We start from the raw sequence: 21,852 nt of genomic DNA, 5'->3' as shown, positions 1-21,852 counted from the left end.
TTATACATGTATGACATTTTTGTGTACATAAATGTATTTATATAAAGGAAAAACCTCTATGGCTGCCCAATATTGAGTATGTGTGCAACCATCTGTATAGTAAAAAATATCTAAGCTGGGTGTAGTGGCTCATGCCTGTAATTTCAGCCCTTGGGAGGTTGAGGAAGGAGGATCTTGAGTTCAAGACCAGCCTGGGCTACATAGGAAACTTCAGGCCAACTTGGGCTATGTAGCAAGACCCTGAATCAAACATCCCCACCAAAAAAAACCAGAAAGAAAACATTTAGACCCATATGCAGAAATAAAAGATGTTTTCCATGAATATACACATACAAACATAAGTATTTCTTTATATAGATAGATTTTTTATTATTTATTCATTTGTGTATACATTGTTTGGGCCACTTCTCCTCCTGTCTCAAAAGATGTTTTCCATGAATATACACATACAAACATAAGTATTTCTTTATATAGATAGATTTTTTATTATTTATTCATTTGTGTATACATTGTTTGGGCCACTTCTCCTCCTGTCTCCTGGCGCCCCCCCACTCCCCTCATTTCCAGGCAGATCCTGTTCTGCCCCCTTCTCCAATATTATAGATTTTTAACCAGATGTTTTTACGTATAAAACAGTTATGCTTCCATTAGAAAACACTTATTAACTCTCTGGAAACTTTTGGGTTGTACAAATTAATTTCCCATGTACATATATAGCATAGATCAGTATTTTAAAGAGAAATCTGATAAGTATAAGTTGAGCTAAGTGTTAAATTTCTGCGTTTTTATTGATAAGAAACCAGAGCTCAAGTCAAGCCCCACCTCAGTAGGTCCCACATTACAAATCATTTTATTCTAACACATACTTGGCCACATTCCATTCAGGGAAGGAATATGAACTTGAACGCATTTCTCTACTAATCTTCATTACTGCTGAAAAGCCTTCACCTGCAGTAATACTGTCTGGTTTCCATTCAGGGGCTATCACTTATGAGGTGTGGTATTACTTGAGTTATCTTCTGGGGATTTCTATGTTTGTTGAGGAGTAATTACATCACGAATATAAAACAGGGTAATACTTAGAACATATTAAGTATTTAATAAATCTAAGTTTCTAATTGCTACTTCTACTATGACCACTACTATGACTAACCTTAAGAGATGTACTTGGTACTTTTTATGAGTATGAACTTTTATAATTTGCTTGATTTTCCTGGCATTTGCCCTTGGCTTGGTGTTTGGTAAATCTTAAGTTTCAGAAAGGCATTTTTATGTAGGATTTTTATTTTATTCATAAAATATGAATTTGCTTGATGAGAAACTGTTGGATATTATGTGTCCAAATGCACTCCAGCAAATTGACAAGAGTTTATGTTTACATTGTCAAGTACTTTAGAGGAATTTTCTTGCTTAAGTTATAATCACTATCACTTCTGTAGAGGTTGCCTGACTGGTGAGAGGATAACGAGGTTCTGAGTGAATAAGAGATTCTAATAACTCTCACAATGGCATCAAGAAAACGCAGATCTAGTGACCTGTCTTGATTCTAGAGAACATTGCTCAGTATAAATTTTGGGGAGGGAGAAGTGATTCTAGGTGGTTGATCCTCAATAGACGTAATATATAATATAGGGGAGCAGTGAGTTCATGCATATTTCTCCCCAGTCCTGTGCTCAGATAGAGACTCCTGAAAGAAAACAGAAATAGTCTTCTACTCCTCAAGGGAGACCAAGGTGCTACAAAAAGGTTTTTCTTTTATGGAGCATAATTTTTTAACTTCTCTGATTCAGTCACCAATACTTGACTGGTGACATGGTTTTTCTATCTTCTTCCAGTATCTTCTTTTTCTTCCTCTCTGTCCTTAGGATCTTCCTCTGTTCATATTAGGCCATTTAACTGGCTTGCTGCATGGGATCTCTCTCACTTTTCTTGGCCCAATTTATTCTAGAGTGTCAGGTGGTTCAATTTTTCTTCTTTCCATTTTGCCACTAAATGAAGGGAAGACTTCAATATCATCAGATTGCCATGAACAAAGTTAGATATCACATTGTTAGATGGTGTTTGAGATTTCTATGATTAGAGCAGCAGGTACTTTCTGGCATTTCTTCTACTTGTTCCTAGGTAGAATACTCAATAGGAGGCAAAACAACCTGTACACTGCTGTCCAAGCACATACCATATTCAGCTTCTTCATCTCTGAGCAATTGCTTAAGAATGTCCTCAATTGTTATTTCTGAAACATGAGCCAGGGATTTGTGGGTACCAAACACTGATTTCGACAATAAATTAGATGGATAGTTAAAAATTATATTAAATATATTTTTATTCCTATATATTTGCCCATTTGAATTTTACTCATTGTTTTTAATCCTATAATTCTTTTCTAAAAATATTAAAGGTATGTGATTTAAATAAAAGTAAAAGCAAATCACTAGAAATTTAAAGTAGCTTTTACTTAGTATTTGAAGCCATGTCTAATGAGATTATTTTTTTAACTCCTGTAAATGCACAAAATTTATCTTCTCTGATTAACACAAAGTTTTTTCTAAATGTATAACTAGGTTTGAAACCTTTCCAAAAACAAGTTCCCTTTTTTCCTTTGATTTTATGCAGTTGTCTGTACCAAAATGATACTGTTATTCTGGAATGTTGATGTGGTAGGAAACTTCTACTTATGTCTCTAAAAACTAGGCCATGATTACATATCATAAAAATAGATGCAAAACATGGCTATTTTGGCCTTTTGAGGTCAGATAACTTTTCCATGGACATGTTTAATCACATCTGTACATTTCAGTGACTTATTTTTTTAAATAACAAAAGTTTTATTATATGACAATTAAAATATGAACCTCAGCGGATAAATTCATAGATACCTTATATCAAAACTTATTATCCTCTGGATTAACCCAAAATTCAATATTCATATTTATTTTTTACAATTACATTACATTGCATAGAATTGTCTTGCTTGAAATATTCAAATATTGTGAGAAATATGTAGCTATGATTTATACAAACAAATTCTCCATAATCTAATTTGCTTTGCCAAGTATAAGAGGTGAGTTTAGCTAATAGTTACATATACATGAATGAGGAAATTCTGTTGGAGAGACTGTATAACAGATTGATTCATACTTGAGTATTAATTGTTGTCAACAATTCTTTAGAGCACATTTCACAAGAGTTGATGTATTTGCATGTTGTCAGGGAAAAGTAGTTATCACTAGTGTGTTTATCTGCAGCTCGTTTGTGCAAAAAAAAGGTCACCCTATATTTTCCCTCTGCTGGGTCCAGACAGACGGTCTTGTTATAAGCTCCAAGCCTTGTCAATGGTTTTGCTCAACAGAAATCCTAAGTATCCAATAGCAACTTTAAGCCAACCTTTGACTCTAAATCTTTTGTCAAATAATATTTCCTAAGACTATCTAACTCGTTGTCTTAGTTTAATTCATTCGAAGAAGTTTTTTCAGCTGGAAACTCTTTAAGCCAAAGTTAAATTCCCTCACTGAGTTGCCATATTTTCATGAAATTTTAAAAAATGGTTTAAATGATTTAAGGGAACAAAGGAGTATTTTTATGCTTTTTTTGCATAAATACTTTTTATACTTTTCAGTTGCTGGGAGATCATAGGTCATGTCCCATTGTATTAGTTTTGCAATTCACTTAGCTCTCAATCATTCTCTGTAACTACAGAAGTCACTTTTCACTGTTATGGCAAAGATGACATTTATAATAATAATTAATAATAATAATGCATCTATTTTATAAATAATGAAATTATAATCCAACCTCTTTCCCTAAATCTTAGCATAAATGAAGTTTGTTTCCTTGCAGTGTTAGGGATTGAATCCAGCTCCTTGTGCATGCTGGGTAAACACTCTACTACTGAGCTACATCCCTACCCATGAATGAAGTTCCAATGAATGAATAATAGAGTTTGTTCTTTCATTCCTGTTTTGAAAAATAATTTCCTAATAAAGACCTATCACAAATGCAGCAATATTATGAAACACTGGTCACACTAGGGGGAGGTCATGCATGGGAGGGGTATGTATGCTTTACATACTCTCTATATTAGAATGAATATAAAAATCTTAAACCAACTGAAACTACCATAAGAAAGGGACTAAAGTAGAATGAAGAAAATTAGAGAAGATGAGCCAGTTGGGGTTTTAATACATATATACATGGAAATATCATAAGGAAAAACCAAAAATAGTTCTAGACTGTATACTATAAGTTGTCCACTTTGAAATCAAATATTTTATGATTTATATGAGCATCATTTTTCATCTACTGTCTTTTGGCATGTAAAATAAAGAACAAAGTTTTAGAAAAATAAGAAAAAATGAAATTTGACCTAACACAGTTATTGTCATTATTTGAGACAAGGACTTTCCATCAAACTCAAGATCTTCCTGCCTCAGTCTCCTGACTACTAGGATTGCAGGCATGCAACATCATGCCTGGCTAAAACAATTATTTTATACAAATTATTTTCTCTTTATTTATGAATAATTTAAGGAATGTGTCAGAATATTTTCAAAAGGAGCTAATATTCTTCAATCATCTTACATATTTCATATTTAAAACACGAATTTTTGGATTTCTTTAACAAATCAGGTATGGACTGTGCCTATAAAGGAAATTTTGGTAAAAATAGAAATGTTTTTGTGCCAATTCACAAAAGCATAGAAAAAACCAGACTGACAGACTTTCTGCTTTAGTAACTCTAGCCATCTGTTTTCTATATGGTCCTTGTTTTTTCTTATTAAGGTCTCACTGTGAAATGTTTGTCTTGAGATTTCTCTTTTGTTTTGAGAATTCTACCCAGTGATAAAACTCAGCAAGGGATATAAAGGTGGACGTGGGTTCTGAAAGGGCTTCATAACTTATATTCACACCAGAATCTCAGTGAATGATCTACATTGGAACTTGCCCCAGGGAGGTTCTTTACTACAATACCAAAGTGTTCCAATGATTAAAGCAATTTTAATTTAAAGGTGTTTACATCTTGGAATCAATGATTCTAAGGAATTGTGATAGATTTCAGTGGCAAACTTTCCTACAAAAGCAAATACCAGGTTAGCTTTAATCTCTGTTTCTATAAGCAACAGGCAGAAACTACATTCTTATCTAACTAGACATAAGAAAGGAAAAGCTCCAAGTGGGAATGATCACATTAAGGAATGACAGTTTTCTCCTTCCACTTAAAGAAAAGCCATGCATCATTATTTGTTGTGAAGACAACAATTATTATTTCCAAATATGGTAAAAAAATACTAGAGAAGCTTCTAAGAAATACAGATTTCCAGTTTCAAAGCAAAATAAGAATCACTAGACATAGAGTCTATGAATCAGTATTTAAAAAAATCCTCTGAGTGATTTTGATGCAAACCAAAGATCCAGAAACACCAACTTAAAACAAAATCAAGGGGGAAATTTAAAACAAAATTTAAAACCCTTAATTTGAGGGATACACAGTACTTAAAAACACAAAACACATAATTTTTATGGCGCTGATTTTGGGTAAAATCTTTGAATTAAAGAAGAACTGAAAGATTATAAATATATGGTCTTAAAAATAACTTGTAGCTTAAGTGGCTCTGAAAGATAATGCTGGGATTTGCCTCTCAGATCTGCAAGCTCAATGCCACCTACCTTTAAAAATTATAACAGACAAAATATGGGTTATGTTGGTAGAAGTTACCAAATATTCTTCCACAGCTTCAAAGCTCTTTGTCAAGATGCCATGTAATTAGCTCCAAAAATTTCCTTCTGTGATTATATGAAACTCAGGTATATTGCTTTGGGGAAGTAGTTCAGATATTGTGGCATTAACAGGCCTAATTAATTGCTACAGTGGCTTTGTACAGTATCATATACTAACTCAGAAAAATTCGCTTGCCCTATAGAAATTATGTTTCTCTGTTTTCCATTCTTACCACTGTTGTTGAAATCTGAGTAAGCTTCTGTTTTTTTGATATTATTTAGGACAAATTTGACCTCAGTGTGTACTGTAGAGGAAGTAGGAGTCCTCCGCTGTGGTCACAGGCCTATATGAATGGGTTTCTGTGCATGTAACATAATGTATGATTTCTCTCTCTTCCCTTACTCCACTCTAAATTGTGATAGGCCCACATATGGGGGAGAGAGGTGAGCATGAATCCACGTCTGAGAAACCTACATGTAAATGCTTGAAGCAGGCAAGCAGAGTCTGAGAAACTCTGAGCTAAGTAATCATGGTTTGTGTTTGAATAATGCACGCTGACTTTTCAAAGCACTTCACATCTGTATGATTTTCAGAACAACTTTGGGAGATGTTATACTATCTTTATTTTTAAGATGAAAAAATTAGAGGACCCAAACTGTCATTTGCTGAAGGTTACACAGCAAGTAATTTTCAGTGCCAGGGTTATAAGGAAAAAAACACAAAAAAAGTTATGTTTTCTCAACTCCTCAATTTCCATCCCCCACATCACTTTGTCTCTTAATTTTTTCCAATGACTAGTGTCAAAACATATCTGAAAGGCTTATCAGTTAGAACTGCAAATTTGTCCTGTCTCCATTCCTCATTGTCTTGATTTGGGTTGACAGAGTGCCCTTCTCACAACCTGAGGATGAAGCCAAAGAAAGACAACTGAAGTCTGTCAGAAATCTGTCTTCTAAATAACCCACTCTGCCGTTCATTCCAATCCTGTCTGTCTCCCCACCACTCGACTTCTCTTTCCTTATTTCCCTTCGTGAATTACATATGGTTTTAGATAAATTGTTCTTCTCAGTTCTCAGCTGACATATTATTTCTACTAGAATGACTATTCCAATCTTCCTACTTGATGCCTTAACCAATGGTGGCACAAACTCCCTTAGCTCCCTATATATTTACTTGGGTGAAGATGGCTGTCATTATGTACTTTAACTGTTTTCTTACTTCACTGTTTTCCTATAGGTTATAGCTATTTGAAATTGGAATGGTGATTTTTGTTGTAGTTGTTCAGCACCTAATGTAGCAATGTATGTAGTGGTGCTCAATATTTGTTGGATGAGTGAGGACCATCGATTCTCTCTTCTCACTGCTGAACATTCCTTGGAATATTCTGTGGTAGTTCTTTGGAGACCAGAATCTGTTCCCTTGCTCTGCCAAGTCACTTTCAAGTTTGCTGTATAGCACACTGGATTGTCTATATTTTATTTGATAAATGTTGCTGTTTTCATTATTGCTATTAGTCCCTTGGTTTTGAAATTATTTTATTCTAATGCTGCCTCTGTAGGGAATACTAGATTTGACTTCCATTATTTTACTAACACTCTTCACCATAAATAACTTACTCATATTCGAATTGCCAAACAGCTGATTCTTTTTTCCTTATTAAGACATTCTGTAGGATATTCCAGTTGATGTGTTGTGAGTGCTACATCCTTTGCTTGAAATCCACTCTTTCTTAGCCACATTGAAGGAAATAAAACTTCATAATTTTCTTAATTTTAAGGAAGAGAAAAAATTTTAAAATAAGTTTTGAACATTTGAAAAGAAAATATTATTTGGAATTAATAATCATAGCTGATGGAAGATTTCCACAGTCTTGTCCCATTACACAAAATATTACCTTTATAAGGAATCCACATATGGTTGATTTTAGATAATATATGTTTTGTTATAATATCACATTGGATTTTTCTAATATTTCTAGTCATTTTAACTTTTAAAATGATTGTTAAAAATAAAGCAATCCCCAGTAAATTTAAGTATAATGTAGTTACTATAAAAATCAATTTTTAAGTCTCTAACTCTTCAGAGAACTGTCAATAGTGGAGCTTGTAATTTATAATACAAAAGCTGGGATAAAGGCATGCTGCGAAATGATTTTCAGTGCATATCATGTTTCCTTAATTTTGGCTAAACTCTTTACTCAATTGATGTGCAGTTCAAGGATTCCAAATCCCAGAACCCATGAAGGGATAAACAACTTTCTCTTAATTTCAGATGATTTAGAATAAGGTTGAACATCTGTACGCTGCTATATGTGTGATTTGGTGCAGATATAGAGAGTGCTTTTATCTTTTCACAGAATTCCTTACTCCCAAAGCAGTCATTGGTGAACGTACTTGGGCATGACAATGTCTTTAAGTTAATGTACTGCTGCGGTTGATCAGATGTTGCACATGACTTTATTTCCCTATGGTTGAATCTCTGCATGAAGAAGGCTCATTGATGGATACATGTGTTAAGTTTCTTTTTGTTTCCAGCATGTCTTGTCATTACGTTTGATAATACAGTCCAGTCATGAAAAGTTTGTCTGCGCTCATGATAAACCCCATAAGCCTTTGTACTGGACATTTAATCAGTAAAATTTCATTTAAGAACTCTTAGTTATTGCTGTTTCATTGATATTATAAGAGTAAACAAAGTCACCCAAATATCTTCCCTTATATCTTTATTTGAATGGTCAGGTTTAGATTTTGTAGCTTACATGGCCACTTTTAATACTGTAAAACAAAATATATAATCACATTTATTCCACTATTTCTTTTTATCTATAATCCTTATGACCAGTCAAAAAATCATTTTGACTAACCTGACAATTACAAAACAAGAGAAAATTTACATTGGATCTTGGTTTTTGGAAGAAGTTTTTATTTTCAAATCCCCTAGCAAAGATTAAATTAGCAAAACAAAACATAGTTAAGAAGTTTTATAAAGACTAGTTCAGACTTCAGAAAAATGAAAGAAAGTCCAGTCTTAAATATGATATAAATTTTAAAACAGCAGTTAATGGTTTGATTTAACTTGTTTTTTTTCCTTTATTGTTTATTGCTTAGTTTAAATAAAATAGCATAATGCATGTTGTTTGCTATGAAGGGAGTTATGTTTATATAATGTAAACTGAATATTTGGAGAGAATTTTAATTTCCTGAGTTCTATGAACTAATCTATAAAAGTAAAAAATAATAGTTGATATGCAGTCATTCATTTATTTAACATATTCATTCAAATGCCTGAAGGTTTATTCATATCATGGAGACATGTTTCCCCCATAATATCCTGCAAGGCCTCAGGACAGCTAGGGGAAATTTCACAGGATATTAAGACGTTGACATTTGGTGGCTTCAGATACAAAGCACCTGGAAATGAAATATTGACCAATAAAAATTGGGACCTGCGTGGAAAGAATGGAGTTTGCATTCTTATGTTTCCACTTGATAAATTTATTTTTAAAAATTTCTCATCTCAATTTCTTCCTTTTTTAATCTCTAACGTAAGCCAAGCTTTCCCTTTGTTTTCATTTTCTTTCAAATCAGACTTTACATTCTGTTCTTTCCTTCATAAGGACTCTCTTAGTAAGTTTCCTACTTTTACTTATTCAAAATCCACATTTAGAGTGTGAATTTGTAAATTTAAAATTTTACCCATGAAAAATAGTCTTCTCTTTATCCTCTGTCTCTAATAGAAGTCTGATTTTCTTTTACACATAGAGTGTAAGGGTTAAGAGGGCATGGTTTTTCAAATATTGGCTCTGTCACTCACTAACATCTGACTTTGGTTGACTCACGTCCTGTACTAGGATGGGTCATAAGATTAAATAGAAAATTTCATAAGGCCCTTAGCAAAACTCTTCAAAAAATAAATAGAAGGTATTAATATATCTACTCTGTTGGTCTTCCTTAATATGCATTTCATTATACCTTAACGTGGGTTTAAAATTTTTTAATCAAAGTATTTATATTTATAAAACCTTTATTTTATTCAATGTCTATATTATACTTTTCTCCTGTAGATGTCTGTATTAGTTTCCTAGGCCTGTTCTATAACAAAGTGACCCAAAATGGGTGGCTTAAAAAGGCATAAATGCATGTCTAGGTTTCTGTGTCTCTTCACTTCTCCTAAAGACACCAGTCCAGTATGACTCATCCTATGTGATTGTCTCTTTCATGATCTTATTTCCAAGTGATGTCACATTCTAAAGTACTGGGAGTTAAGACTTCAATGCAGGGGTCACCATTCAACCCCTAATTTTAATAGATATTACTCCCCCCATTCATTCCTAAAACTCCAAAGTTATTATTTTATTTTTCTAATACTGCATCCCTCCCATAGTTAACCAATCTCTGTATATTTTCTACCTATTGTTTTATTGATTTGTTCCTTTTTCTTCACTTGTATAACTACTATTCATCCTAACTGCAGAATATATTGTAAATATTGGTGTTTGGTCTCATTTGCTTCCAATCTGCCTTTATTTCTGTTGTTAGATTAGTGTTCCTGAAAGCCATTTCTACATTCTATTTATTAACTTTATTCAACAAATCTTTATTGGATGTTTTCTACATACCAGGTACTGTTGTACATTCATGATATAGAGAGAATGAAATATTTTTTACCCTCAAGAAATGTGCAACCAAGTAGAGTTTACATGTAAAAAAAATAAGGGTAACAGGATGTCACAGGCACTTTACCAGTACACGGACAAGGTGAGATCAGAGTGCATAGAACAGGATGGTCAATTCCATGTGGAAAATCATACAAAAAAACTTCCTATAGAAAGAAAGTATCATTTTTACCAAGAATTCCCATCATCTCTTTTTTTCTCTGTAAATTAAACTATCCCTCCTGGTTCTAGTGACATATTTTCCCTCATCAGCATGCATCTGTCTTCTTTCTAGATAGTCTTCCTTACCTCCACCATCTGAAATTGCTTACATTTTTCAAGGCCTGCCATGCTTAAAACCCATATTTATTTACCCCTTCTCAGGTAATTTCAGTTTAAAGTAGTTTCATCTTTTCATATTTCCTGAGCACTAGTATTTTATACAAACTGTTTGCTTCCTTGAGTACTTAAAATTATTGGAGAAAAAATTCATTTGGAACTTCTAAGCAAATATTTATTTAAAAATATAATTTTATAAACTTTTCTCAACTTCAAAGTTCTTCTGGTAGCTTGTGTGTCTTTTACTTTTTGCTTTGGGATCTAATCAAGCATATAGTAAGTAGGCTTTTGAGAAGTACATAAGTAATATATAAAAATGGGTATAAATATAGTTTCTAAATTAAAAGTGAACTTTTAACACAAATGATTGATATTTTCTTCACAGTGTTTGCTAAGTTATAAACTACCAAGCATGGATGAAATTTAGCTCCTTTCAAACTAGCCATTGTATATACAACTATTTTGTTTGACTACCTAAAATTGCCAAAGCAGTGTAATCCAGAATTCTGAATCTAAATTTGAAAAATGTCTGTGGAATTGGACTTAGAAAAACACATTTGTAGTTTATCCTAGTGTTGCCAGAGTTAGTCATTGGCAACAAATGTTCCTTCCCTGTGTTACTGTGCACCCACTGGCTGATGAGCCACAGCCTATTTCTTCCAAGGTACCCACTGTGGATACAGCAAGTGGTTTAGAAACAAGAGTGCCATTGTTTCACTCTTAGCCAAAGTAAGAGTTGGTAAAGAAATGAAAGTAGGAGTAATGGGTTTAAGACAGTACCAGTGTTTCTTCAGATCTATCCTGACCAGTTGGCAGACACAAGGAGTCTGTTGCCAGTTACCAGCACTGAGCCAGGAGTAACAATATTACATAGTTTGGAAGTGAAATTTTGGAAGTCATCACTTAGATTTTAATTTTTAACTTAAAAATAACCCCTCAAAGCAATAAAGAAAAGAAAAAATGAAATTACAGAACTCTTTTGACTTCTCTGACTTCCAGCTTAGGAAAGATATCCCTTGTATCTCTGTAACAACCTGGAATTGCCTCCAGTTTTTGATTTAAAGAACTATGTTCTTATAGTCTATTACTAATTGGTCCCTTTACCCTTTTGTAAACTCAAAGGCAGGAAAGAATTTCTTTCTTTAATTCTGCATTTCCCAATGCTTGGAAAAATCACAGATAGTATCTAAAATACATAATAAAATGCATGAATTCTGCTATTTTGATGTTTGCTTTAAAAGTAAGCAAATTGTAAACATTTATCTTATAATTTGAAAACATTCTTGGTGCTGAAGGTAATTGAAGACAAATATCAAAGAGGATAATATCCAAAGAAGACAGGGGATCTTTATGGTGTTAGACTACATCCTATTGCTCATTAGATGATGTGGATTTTTGGATTTCCATGCTCTTTCCACCATGTACTGAGAGAGATCATGTTGCTGCCATATGGTTTGAAATATGTTCCATTACCAAAGAAGATACTGAAGGATTGTTACATAGGCTATATGCTCTTATGATAATTAAGTGTGATTTGGAATTATGTACTCCTTCTACTCCTATGTTATATGGAGTCTGTTTTTATAAATGCATTTTCAAATCATAGCAAAGTGATTGAAGGTTTCTTTTGTTTTGGATTCTAGAAAATCCTCAGCTGATGTTCTTGTGAATTCATTGTAAATTAATGACTACAAATAACATTAGAGAAAGACCTCTCAAAGCACAGAGGAATATTTCCGGGATAAGGACTAGTAATTCAAAAGGCCCCCAAAGATACACAGATAAAGAGAAAATGAAGTTGAGTTTATGACTATCAATGTGGATGCAAAATTTCCCGAATATAATACTGAAATACACAGAGGTGCAAAATTATTCTTCTACACTAGAGTATCATTACCTTTTGAAGCTTTTGTATATCTTCACTGTTTTTGACAAGGAAGCAGAGTTCAAATGTCTCATTCACTAAGCCAAAGTTCTTTCTTATAGTACAAAAGTATTTAGTAAAATTTTCTGTATAAATAAATATTGACTAAATCTATAAATTAATTCTTCTATTCATTTGCTAGATTGACTTATTAGGCTTAATTTGCAGCATTACTTTAAGCAAATTTACTTGTGATATCCTTGAACATTTATTTTTCCCCAAATGTGAAATCTCATATTTTATTTTTTCATTTACATTAGCAAAAAGAGAAATCAAACCACACTTTTACTTTATTAAAATAGTGATAAGTAGTTAACTGGTAAACAACCTCGTTAAGCTGTCTTTGTGTCCAAGTTTAGTTTTATATTCCTCAGTTGAGCAAATTCTTATCCTTTGCTAACCATTGCATTAGCAAAAAATAATGTTTCATAATTTTGTTAAGAACAAATTATTAAAATTTTTGGAATGCTCTAAATCTTTCCATTCTAAAGTATATTTAAAGAAAATAGTAAGAGTGCTTTGTTACTTATTTTTTTTCATAGTCACCATGTTTTAAGAAATTAAAATATAATGAATTAAACAATAATGATTAAGTCAAGAACTTAAAGAAAACTAAAAGGAATAACATTTTTAATAGTCTAAAGCTTAAAAATTTACAATGAAAGTTATCAATGTTCATATTTCTTTCACGTAAGATTTTTAACTTGGTCTCTGTTTACTTTTTAAGGAAAGTAGCAACTTGGCAGAAGCACGTGGATTTACAGGTCAAAATTTGATTCCATTGCATATATTTTTCCTGTTTAACCAAAGGATAAGGAAATATGTCTCATTTAATTCTGCCTTTTACTAAATAAAATTTGTAAACCTTTCTCATTGTAGAGAAGTTATAAGGAAAAGAATAATTGTCTTAGTTGTTGGTCTTTGTGGCCTCCTTCCCTTATCCCTATCCCTCCTTCCTTTCCTTTCCCCTTTGCATTTCTTGTCTTTTGTTCTCTCTACAGGCACAGAAATTTCCCAATGAATAGCTTTTCTGTACATATAGAAAGTTATTAAGGGAGAGGGAGGGGGTGGTGGGCAGGGGGAAGAAATGGCCCAGACAATGTATGCACATATGAATAAATGAATAAAGAAAACAAAAAGAAAGTTATTAATGTAACTTTCCAGTGAAGGCAACAACTTCTCCCTTTTATCAAATATTGCTTATGGTATTTAGCTGGTTTTAAGATTCAGTGCACATTGTCTTTACCATAAGCTTGTATTTAATAAGTTGGATTTTATACAATCATGAGTGCACATTATAAAGGATAAACTGGATATGAGATGAAAAAATGATTTAGGTTCTGAGATAATGATTATAGTCTTATTCTGGGTGTGATTTGCAAGGGAATGTCAACAGAGTAAAACCTATTTTCATTTATATTCTTCAGTAAAATCACCTAATTTTTAATATTTATGAAATAGATGCAAACTAATATCTAGGCAGCTTAGAACAAAAGTGAGAATTAGTTTAGATCAACAGATATATGCAGGGGGGTAAATTTAGAAATTATGCTTTCAGTCTGAAAGTACTCATGGTCCTTCTCCCTCCCACCCCCAGCTTCCAGAAATGAGTTCCAGAGAGAATGGTGCAGAGAGAGGCAACTCTTTAAATTCTCTTTAGAAACCTCCTTAAAAGTATTTTTAAAATACTTGGGAGCAAAATGAATAGGATCAAAGGGCCATTAAAAAATGTCAGCTGTTTAGTTGATTGTAAAAGAAGTGTCAATGCAAGGGCAATGAATAAAGAATAACTGACTACAGATTCAATAAGAAGAAAAAGGCAACTATGATATATGGGTTTTATTTGGAGGAACTAAATTTTCTTTTGTATCAGAGAATATGGGAAAAGAATGTAAAATGCAGCTGCAAAGAAATCACAAGATACATAGTTAAATTGATTCTACAAATGTCTTATATAAATACTTAATTTTATGCCCATCTGAGTATCCCATACTTAATATTCTTTTGAAATATAATAATTCTCAGTTATAAAAAAAGAGTAAAATATTGCTCTTTTTAGGATAAAATATCTCAGATGAATAATATTAATACTAATAATATTCATAATCTCAGGTAGTTTATATTCTGCAGGTATGGCCCACTTTTGAGTAAAAGAGCTAAGAATGAGTTTTCTATACAAATTATATAGAAACTCAGGATTGAAATGAATCATTTTGCAACCAATATCATCTAAATATCTTCTTTGATATTCTTACACTTGACTTTTTATAGAGTATTACAAAATGACTTACTACCTAAATTATTGAAAAAACAATTAATGTACACTAATTTAATTCAACTAAAATCTTCTGCTGAGTACCAACTGTGATCTTCACACTATTCTAGGATATCTGGATAAATTTATGAAAAAAGCAGAATGATTTATAACTGTTCTTAGAGAGTTACAATTTTATCATGAGGAGACAAACAATGAAGTATTTTTTAAAAAAATCCAATAATGTAGTAGTTTTGAAAGTGATAATTACAACATTAAAACAAAAAGAGAAAAGTAATAGATATAAGAATGGTGTGGTGATACATGCCTATAATCCCAGCATGCAGGATGCTGAGGCAGGAGGATAGGCAATTTGAGAAGAAAAGATTAAGAATTAGTGAATTGACAATGTCATGATTTTATGTGTAAGTGACAATTTGCATTTTTCTTAAGGTGGTCAGAGCAGATTTTATGGACAAGGTCTCATTTGAGATGAGATTTTCAGGGAATGAAAGAAACATGAAGGTAATGTGAGAGTTTGTTACTTAGATCATTTGTCTCCAGACTGCAATAGATGCCATGATCCATTTTAAAGCAGATTTTTGGTTCTCCCTTATATCTCAAGCAATATCCTGTTGGGGAGGGAGATAAATATTTAATCATATGAATAGGGTTTGCTATAAAAATTATCATACAAATTTCTAGTGTATAGAATATAAGTTTGATCCAATTCTCTTTGTGGTATCTTTGCAGCTATTCACTTTTATCTCCCAGTGGCTTGGGAGATAAAAGTGTCTATGTCAAGAGCATAAGTAGCATGAAAGTTGTTCTTTCAAAAAGAACTGTAGATGAGCATTGTATGTTCAATCAGTGTAGACTTATTTTCACATCTCAGCCACAATCATTTATATTTCCCAATGACACATGAAAAGAAACATAAATAGTACTGAATGTGACAGTCTTTCCTTTTTGTTTTTTCCATCATAAGGAAAGTAAACCAGCAGATTTACTAGTTAAGTGAAAAGCCTTTGTATATAAGATTGAGAATTGTTGAGGGGCTGAACTGAAAATACTACCACCTTCATAGCCAGTTTATCAAACTTGTTTTATTTTTATGCTGCTCCAAAATACTGTATGTGAGTTGTCTTCTTTTTATGTTTTCAGATTTAAAGATCATGTTTAAAATCGTCATTGTTTACGTTACAGTATAAAATAAGATTGTCTTTAGTGGACTAGGGATTTAACTCAACTCAAATAATATTGAATACTGTGTTAGACAGCTTTGGTTTGTTGTGACAAACAACTGAAGTGAGGATGGATTTATAGTCACTGGGCTCTATTGCTTCTGGGCTGATGTGTGTGGCACAATATCACAGCAGGAAACATGCAATGAAGCAAAATGGCTTACCTCATGGAGGACAGGTGGAAGAGAGACCAACAGATATGGACCAAGGACAAGATACAACCCTCAAGTCACATCCCTAATGACCTCCACCTACCATACATCCTAACAGCACATTCAGCTTGGAACTTGACAAAGAATGAATCCACTGATGAAGTTAATAACCTCATGATCGAATCACCTCTCAATAGCACCAATGGCTGGGGACCAAACCTTCAGCACATGAGTCTTTTGTGAGCATACTTCATATTGAAGCCATAACAAACACTTACTCTTGTTCAGTTGATACAATGAAAAAGAATGTGGAAGGCACAAAAAAGTACTAGGTTGTAAAGTACCTAAAAATCTATTTAAATTTGAGTTCTCACTAGAAAGTGAAACTGCAATAGATTGAAGAAAAAGATACAAATCCTAATAGGCCTGCTCTAGACTCACCTACCGTCCCACACACTTTGGGGTTGTGGTGGGAAAAAAATTGTCAAAGTAGGTAGCAGTTCCCTGTCAACTATGCCTGGTGAATTTCCATGTTTCTGACTTTTAAAGCTTTGGAGATTGGATAAAGAGAAAAGAAATCATGGACATGGAATTATTAGCACTTACTTATCTGAGGCTTAAGGAAGAAATGTATGCTCTTCCTTCTTATCTTCCCTCTATGATGTGCTCCAGAGCAGAAAGAAGGGAGAGACTTCCCGAGAAGATTCTCTGGAACCTAGTCAGCACCTTCTGCAAAGTTGTGCAACACTAAAAGCAGCGTATGTGGCTTGGTCTAGAGAGACACATAGGGGCTGCTTTGTTACTGCCTCTGTTGTCCTCAAGCTGACAGTTTCTTGGGTACAGTCCTTCAGAGACACCTACAATCAGAAAAACTTTGAATAGTGGCAACCCAGACTTTCATAACTCTAGCAGAGACTTAGGTGAACTGGGTCAAGAAGGCAATTGAGCTGATATGGCCGACATACTCTTCCTCCTTGCTGGCCATACAGAGGTCTGGCATCGGAGACAATATGTGACTCATTTCCTTTTCTTTTGAAATAAAGATTCTAAGTGCATATCTTCTGTGGGAAGCTTAGGAGAGGAGGAGAGAGTTAAAACTGCTATCTTTTTAATAAGCATATGAGTGAACTAGCTATTTTTTCCTGCATTCATGTACACAATCATTCATGCTACAAATACATTTACCAAAGACTAATTATATGACAGTAGGTTAAGTTTACTGAAATAAGCACTGTTCTGGCTCCCAGAAAGAAAATGGGGAAAATGATCTGGACAAGGACTTGTCTGAATAGGAGATTTAAAATTCTTGTAACATATGAATACTCCATATTATCTCTTCAAGGAAGCACTTTGGTTAATGGTGCTTAGGTTACTTCCACATTTTAGTTATAATGCATAATTGTGATATGAATATGGATAGACAAATACTTCCCTTAATTTCTGCAAGAAAGAACTTTAGTTATGTGATTTAGAATCGTATCTCTCTGGGTCACTCAAAGGTTCCAATATTTCTATGCAGGCTTCTTTGCCTGTGTATAAATGCTGTGTATAAAGGAATGGAAATTCAGGGTGTGGTCCACAGTTGGCAAGTAAAAGTTCAGAGAATGTAAGTTTTCAATTTTTTATTATAATAAGATGGTGGGTTTGGTCTGCCATCTAGTGATTAAGGACTAAATTTTGATGATTAAATTCAAAAGAACATAAGATTTATGAGAAAACAAATGTATGAAAATATATGGGAAACAGAACATTTGAATTAATTTCCAATAAAATGTGGTCAGATAAAATACGTCTCCTCTTTCTAAGATATCAGTGCCAGGAGTTTTGTGGGAATGACTTCATAATGGATTCAATTTGCTGAAACATTTAGTAAAGGGAAAAGAATCTTACAGCTTGACAGATAAAAATTAGGCAAATTATAACATCCACAACTACAAAAAAATGAAAGTACTGTGAGATTTCTACCAGTGGTCCTAAATTTTAAAGAACCATAAATAGCAACAAAAAATGTAAGTAGCACAAAATTACAGTTTTAGACTCCTTTTCAGATTATACAAAAACATTTGTTTACACAAGTACATTGTAAATTTTGTGATTTGGGTAGAAGAGGCAGTAGGGCTTCTTATTTTTTATTTTATCATCCTCGTAAAATAATTATGCCGTGACAATTTGCTGCAAACTTTTTCAAGTTTGTTATTTTCTATTTCACTGCTCATTTAAGTCGATGTCTCTGTAGAAAACAGAAGGCACAGACTAATCACAAGGTGTAAAACTGTCAAGTAGAAACATGAAAATTGCAAGATGCCTGCATCTTAAATTTAATTATATATTCTCAGGAAAAAGAGACCAGTGATGAATTAGCATATAAGACTAGCTTTTAACATTGTCATTTACAGAAAGTAATGCATTGATCCACTTTTTTGCCCCTTGGATTGAGGTCATGAATCTTAAACATCCAGGAAGGAGTTGCCATTCTATGTATTAACACAGATCTGACAGAGCACAACATTTTATTCCAACCCAGAAGGAGCCACAGAAAACAGAATTAAGTCATCCTCTGGAGAGTTCCTCACACATTTTAATGATATCTACCTTACAACCTCATTGCGTGTCATCATATTATAATAAAATGCATGCCATAAAATATATTAAATACATGTAATTAACGACTGTATATTATATAATGGTTTGTGTGAAATTTGTATTTTTATTATATAAATAGATATTTAGGTAGGAATCAACATATATGTGATACTGCACAATGATAAGATATATTTTTGAGGACATTCAGTACTAGCTCCTCTTATCTTTCTCTTTCATAAATATGTTTGATCATTAAGCTCTCCCTCAACTATCCCTGCCCAGGTTGTGGGGAAAAACAAGCTAATTGGTCTGGCATACATATCTCATTTTCAGGGATGTTACTGGATATTTTCTTCTCAATCATAAAACTTTATGAAGTTATTTTTAACTTATTCACTTAAATTGTTCGAAGAACATACACATAAGCTCATTTTTATATAGATCGAGTTTTGGAAATTTTCATCATGGAACTAACCACACTGTTTTAAACTAAACTTTCATTTAAATATCATACTACTTATTCAATGTTTACACTTCTTTTTGTTTGTCAAAATAGCATTACGGAAAATCACATTAAAGCATAATTCCTGGCTGGGGGCATGACTCAAGTAGTAGAGTACCTGCCTTAACAAAGGCAAGGCCACCAGCAAACAAAACAAAACAAAAACCATAAATCCCATTTTCTCCTATGTTTTGTATGTCTTTAATAGCACTGTGCACCCAGATCCATTGTTTTGTTGATTAGCTACATATTATGTGGTAAAAATCTTTTGATAAAGACATATTGCATACAGTCAAGAGGCTATAGTATATACTCTGAAAGAAAATTTCCATTTGCCAAATATCTGTGATGAAAGATTAAATATTTGAAGCAAATTATTGCATAGGGTGGTGAGATGTTAGTTTTTAGCTTCATTGAGATATAATTAACAAAATATTGTATAAGGTACATTCATGGGTTTATATTATTATCCTGAACTGAAGTCATTTTCATCTGTGGTTCAGAATTGTCATTGAGTGTATCTACATGCCAGATGATAATGTCTCTCAAAATAAATTGCAAATATATTATTAAATTTTACTTTTTTACAAAGTTGATTCTGTGCAGTTCCCTTCCTCCCTCCCTCTCTCCCTCCCTTCCTTCCTTCCTTTCTTCTTTCCTTCCTTCCTTCCTTCCTTCCTTCCTTCCTTCCTTCCTTCCTTCCTTCCTTCCTTCCTTCCTTCCTTCCTTCCTTCCTTCCTTCCTTTCTTCTGTTTATCTATTCAATAAGTGGTTATTGAATGATAATTCTATGAATGGTATGATTTAAAGCATTAAAATGCAATGATGAACAAAATACATATAGTCCTTAACTTGGTGGAGTTTGCTATCCAATATAACAAATAAGAAAATAAAAAATAATAAAAATAAGTTAATTAAAACTAATTATAATAAATTTTATGAGGCAGTGAATTTTGCCTATCTGTTCTCTTCAAGTTCCTTGTATATAACATACAATAAAAATGAATGAGTGGCTGAATGACTGAGTTCTTTAAAGAGTTCTGGGATGCATATCAATTGAGTAAAGGAAATCTAATTCATGTAGGGTACTGACAATTTGGTTGGAGGTGACCACTAAGCAACCCATAATAGCTATGAGAGCTTGTGATGAAGGAGAGAAAAGATCCAGAAAACAGGATCAATTTGTGCAAGACCAGAAAGCAAGGCCTTTAACTTTCATAAAGGGTTTGAATTTAAGTAATTGGGAAATTTTTGAAGTACTTAATCAAGGGTACGTGATCCACTTTATGTTTTGACATACTACAGTTTAGTGCCTTATAAAAATTGCAGCTAAGACATAAATTATGTTTCTAAATATAACTATAATAGAATCATCAATGTGTGTGCAAATGTGTGTAAATATTTTCTTAATCTTTCTTAAACTTTTATCTAAAAATAGAAAAGCAATTGGCAGACATTTAGTTTAGTATGACTAATTAGAATCTAATCCATGAATTAGGAAATGGTTGTTCTTTTTCACTTTATGTTTAAAATAATTTTAATAAGCCCATACTTCTTTCTTTTGAAGTTTGTCTACGTGAGTATGTACTGTCTCTTGATGTAGGACTTGCTAATCTAAAGTTTAAAGTGAGTTTAAAGGTTCACTAAATATTAAATTTACATGTTTTCATTTGAAATATTTGTTTTCTGTCCCTTTTCAAATGGCTTATTTTTAACCCCTCTTTAGTAATCTCATACTGAGCATTCGTATCTTAAAAAATTAAATTTTATGGCAAGCCTTCTGGTTAAAAATATACAACTTTGGATCCTTTTCCTTTTTTCCTCTACCAGGGGAAGATCTAAGTACTATAATCATTCTATAATGAGTTACATATTATTTTATATGTAAAGGTTAAATAGAATAAGTTCATCTGTGTTGTTATCTTCAGGAGGTTATTTCTTAGCCAATAATATTTTAGAACTCATAAGATGAATCATTGTCTTAAATATTTGTCAAGTTCCAAAATTTTGTATTACTAATTCCCTTTCTTCATCTTATTTCAGATGGATATAGTGAAGAAATAGCTTGCACTCAGAATGGCCAGATGTACTTAAACAGGGACATTTGGAAACCTTCCCCTTGCCAGATCTGTGTCTGTGACAATGGAGCCATTCTTTGTGATAAGATAGAGTGCCGTGAAGTGCTCAACTGTGCCAACCCTGTGGCACTTCCTGGAGAGTGCTGTCCTACATGTCCACAGTCACATGGAGATGGAAATACCAACTTTGGTAAGAATGTTTATGGCCAGCTCAGAATGGAGCCAGTGACTCACCTTTACAGTTACAGTGAATTTTGCTTTCAGGGTTCAGCAGCTCAAGCAATAATTAGAGCAACTTATTAAGTGTCATAAGGGGTTAATGATTTTGTTCACTTATTTTAATCTAATGTTACATAGAAACATACAGTAATTTCTTGTATTCTTAAATATCAGAGGAAGTTTTTAC

At 32.9% G+C, this 21,852-nt stretch overlaps 1 protein-coding gene across 1 annotated transcript in view; it reads left to right on the top strand.

Annotated features, from left to right (window-relative positions):
• The window catches only part of Col5a2 (collagen type V alpha 2 chain), a 140,534-nt gene that overhangs the window by 39,740 nt on the left and 78,942 nt on the right, over positions 1-21,852 (top strand). The window contains exon 2 of the mRNA XM_020167066.2: positions 21,412-21,636. Coding sequence (XP_020022655.2) covers positions 21,412-21,636 — 225 coding nt within the window. The remainder of the gene's footprint in view (positions 1-21,411; positions 21,637-21,852) is intronic.

This window comes from Castor canadensis, chromosome 4, assembly GCF_047511655.1.
Source record: "Castor canadensis chromosome 4, mCasCan1.hap1v2, whole genome shotgun sequence".
Classification (NCBI taxonomy): Eukaryota; Metazoa; Chordata; class Mammalia; order Rodentia; family Castoridae; genus Castor; species Castor canadensis.
This window is presented reverse-complemented; position numbering and strand designations above follow the sequence as displayed.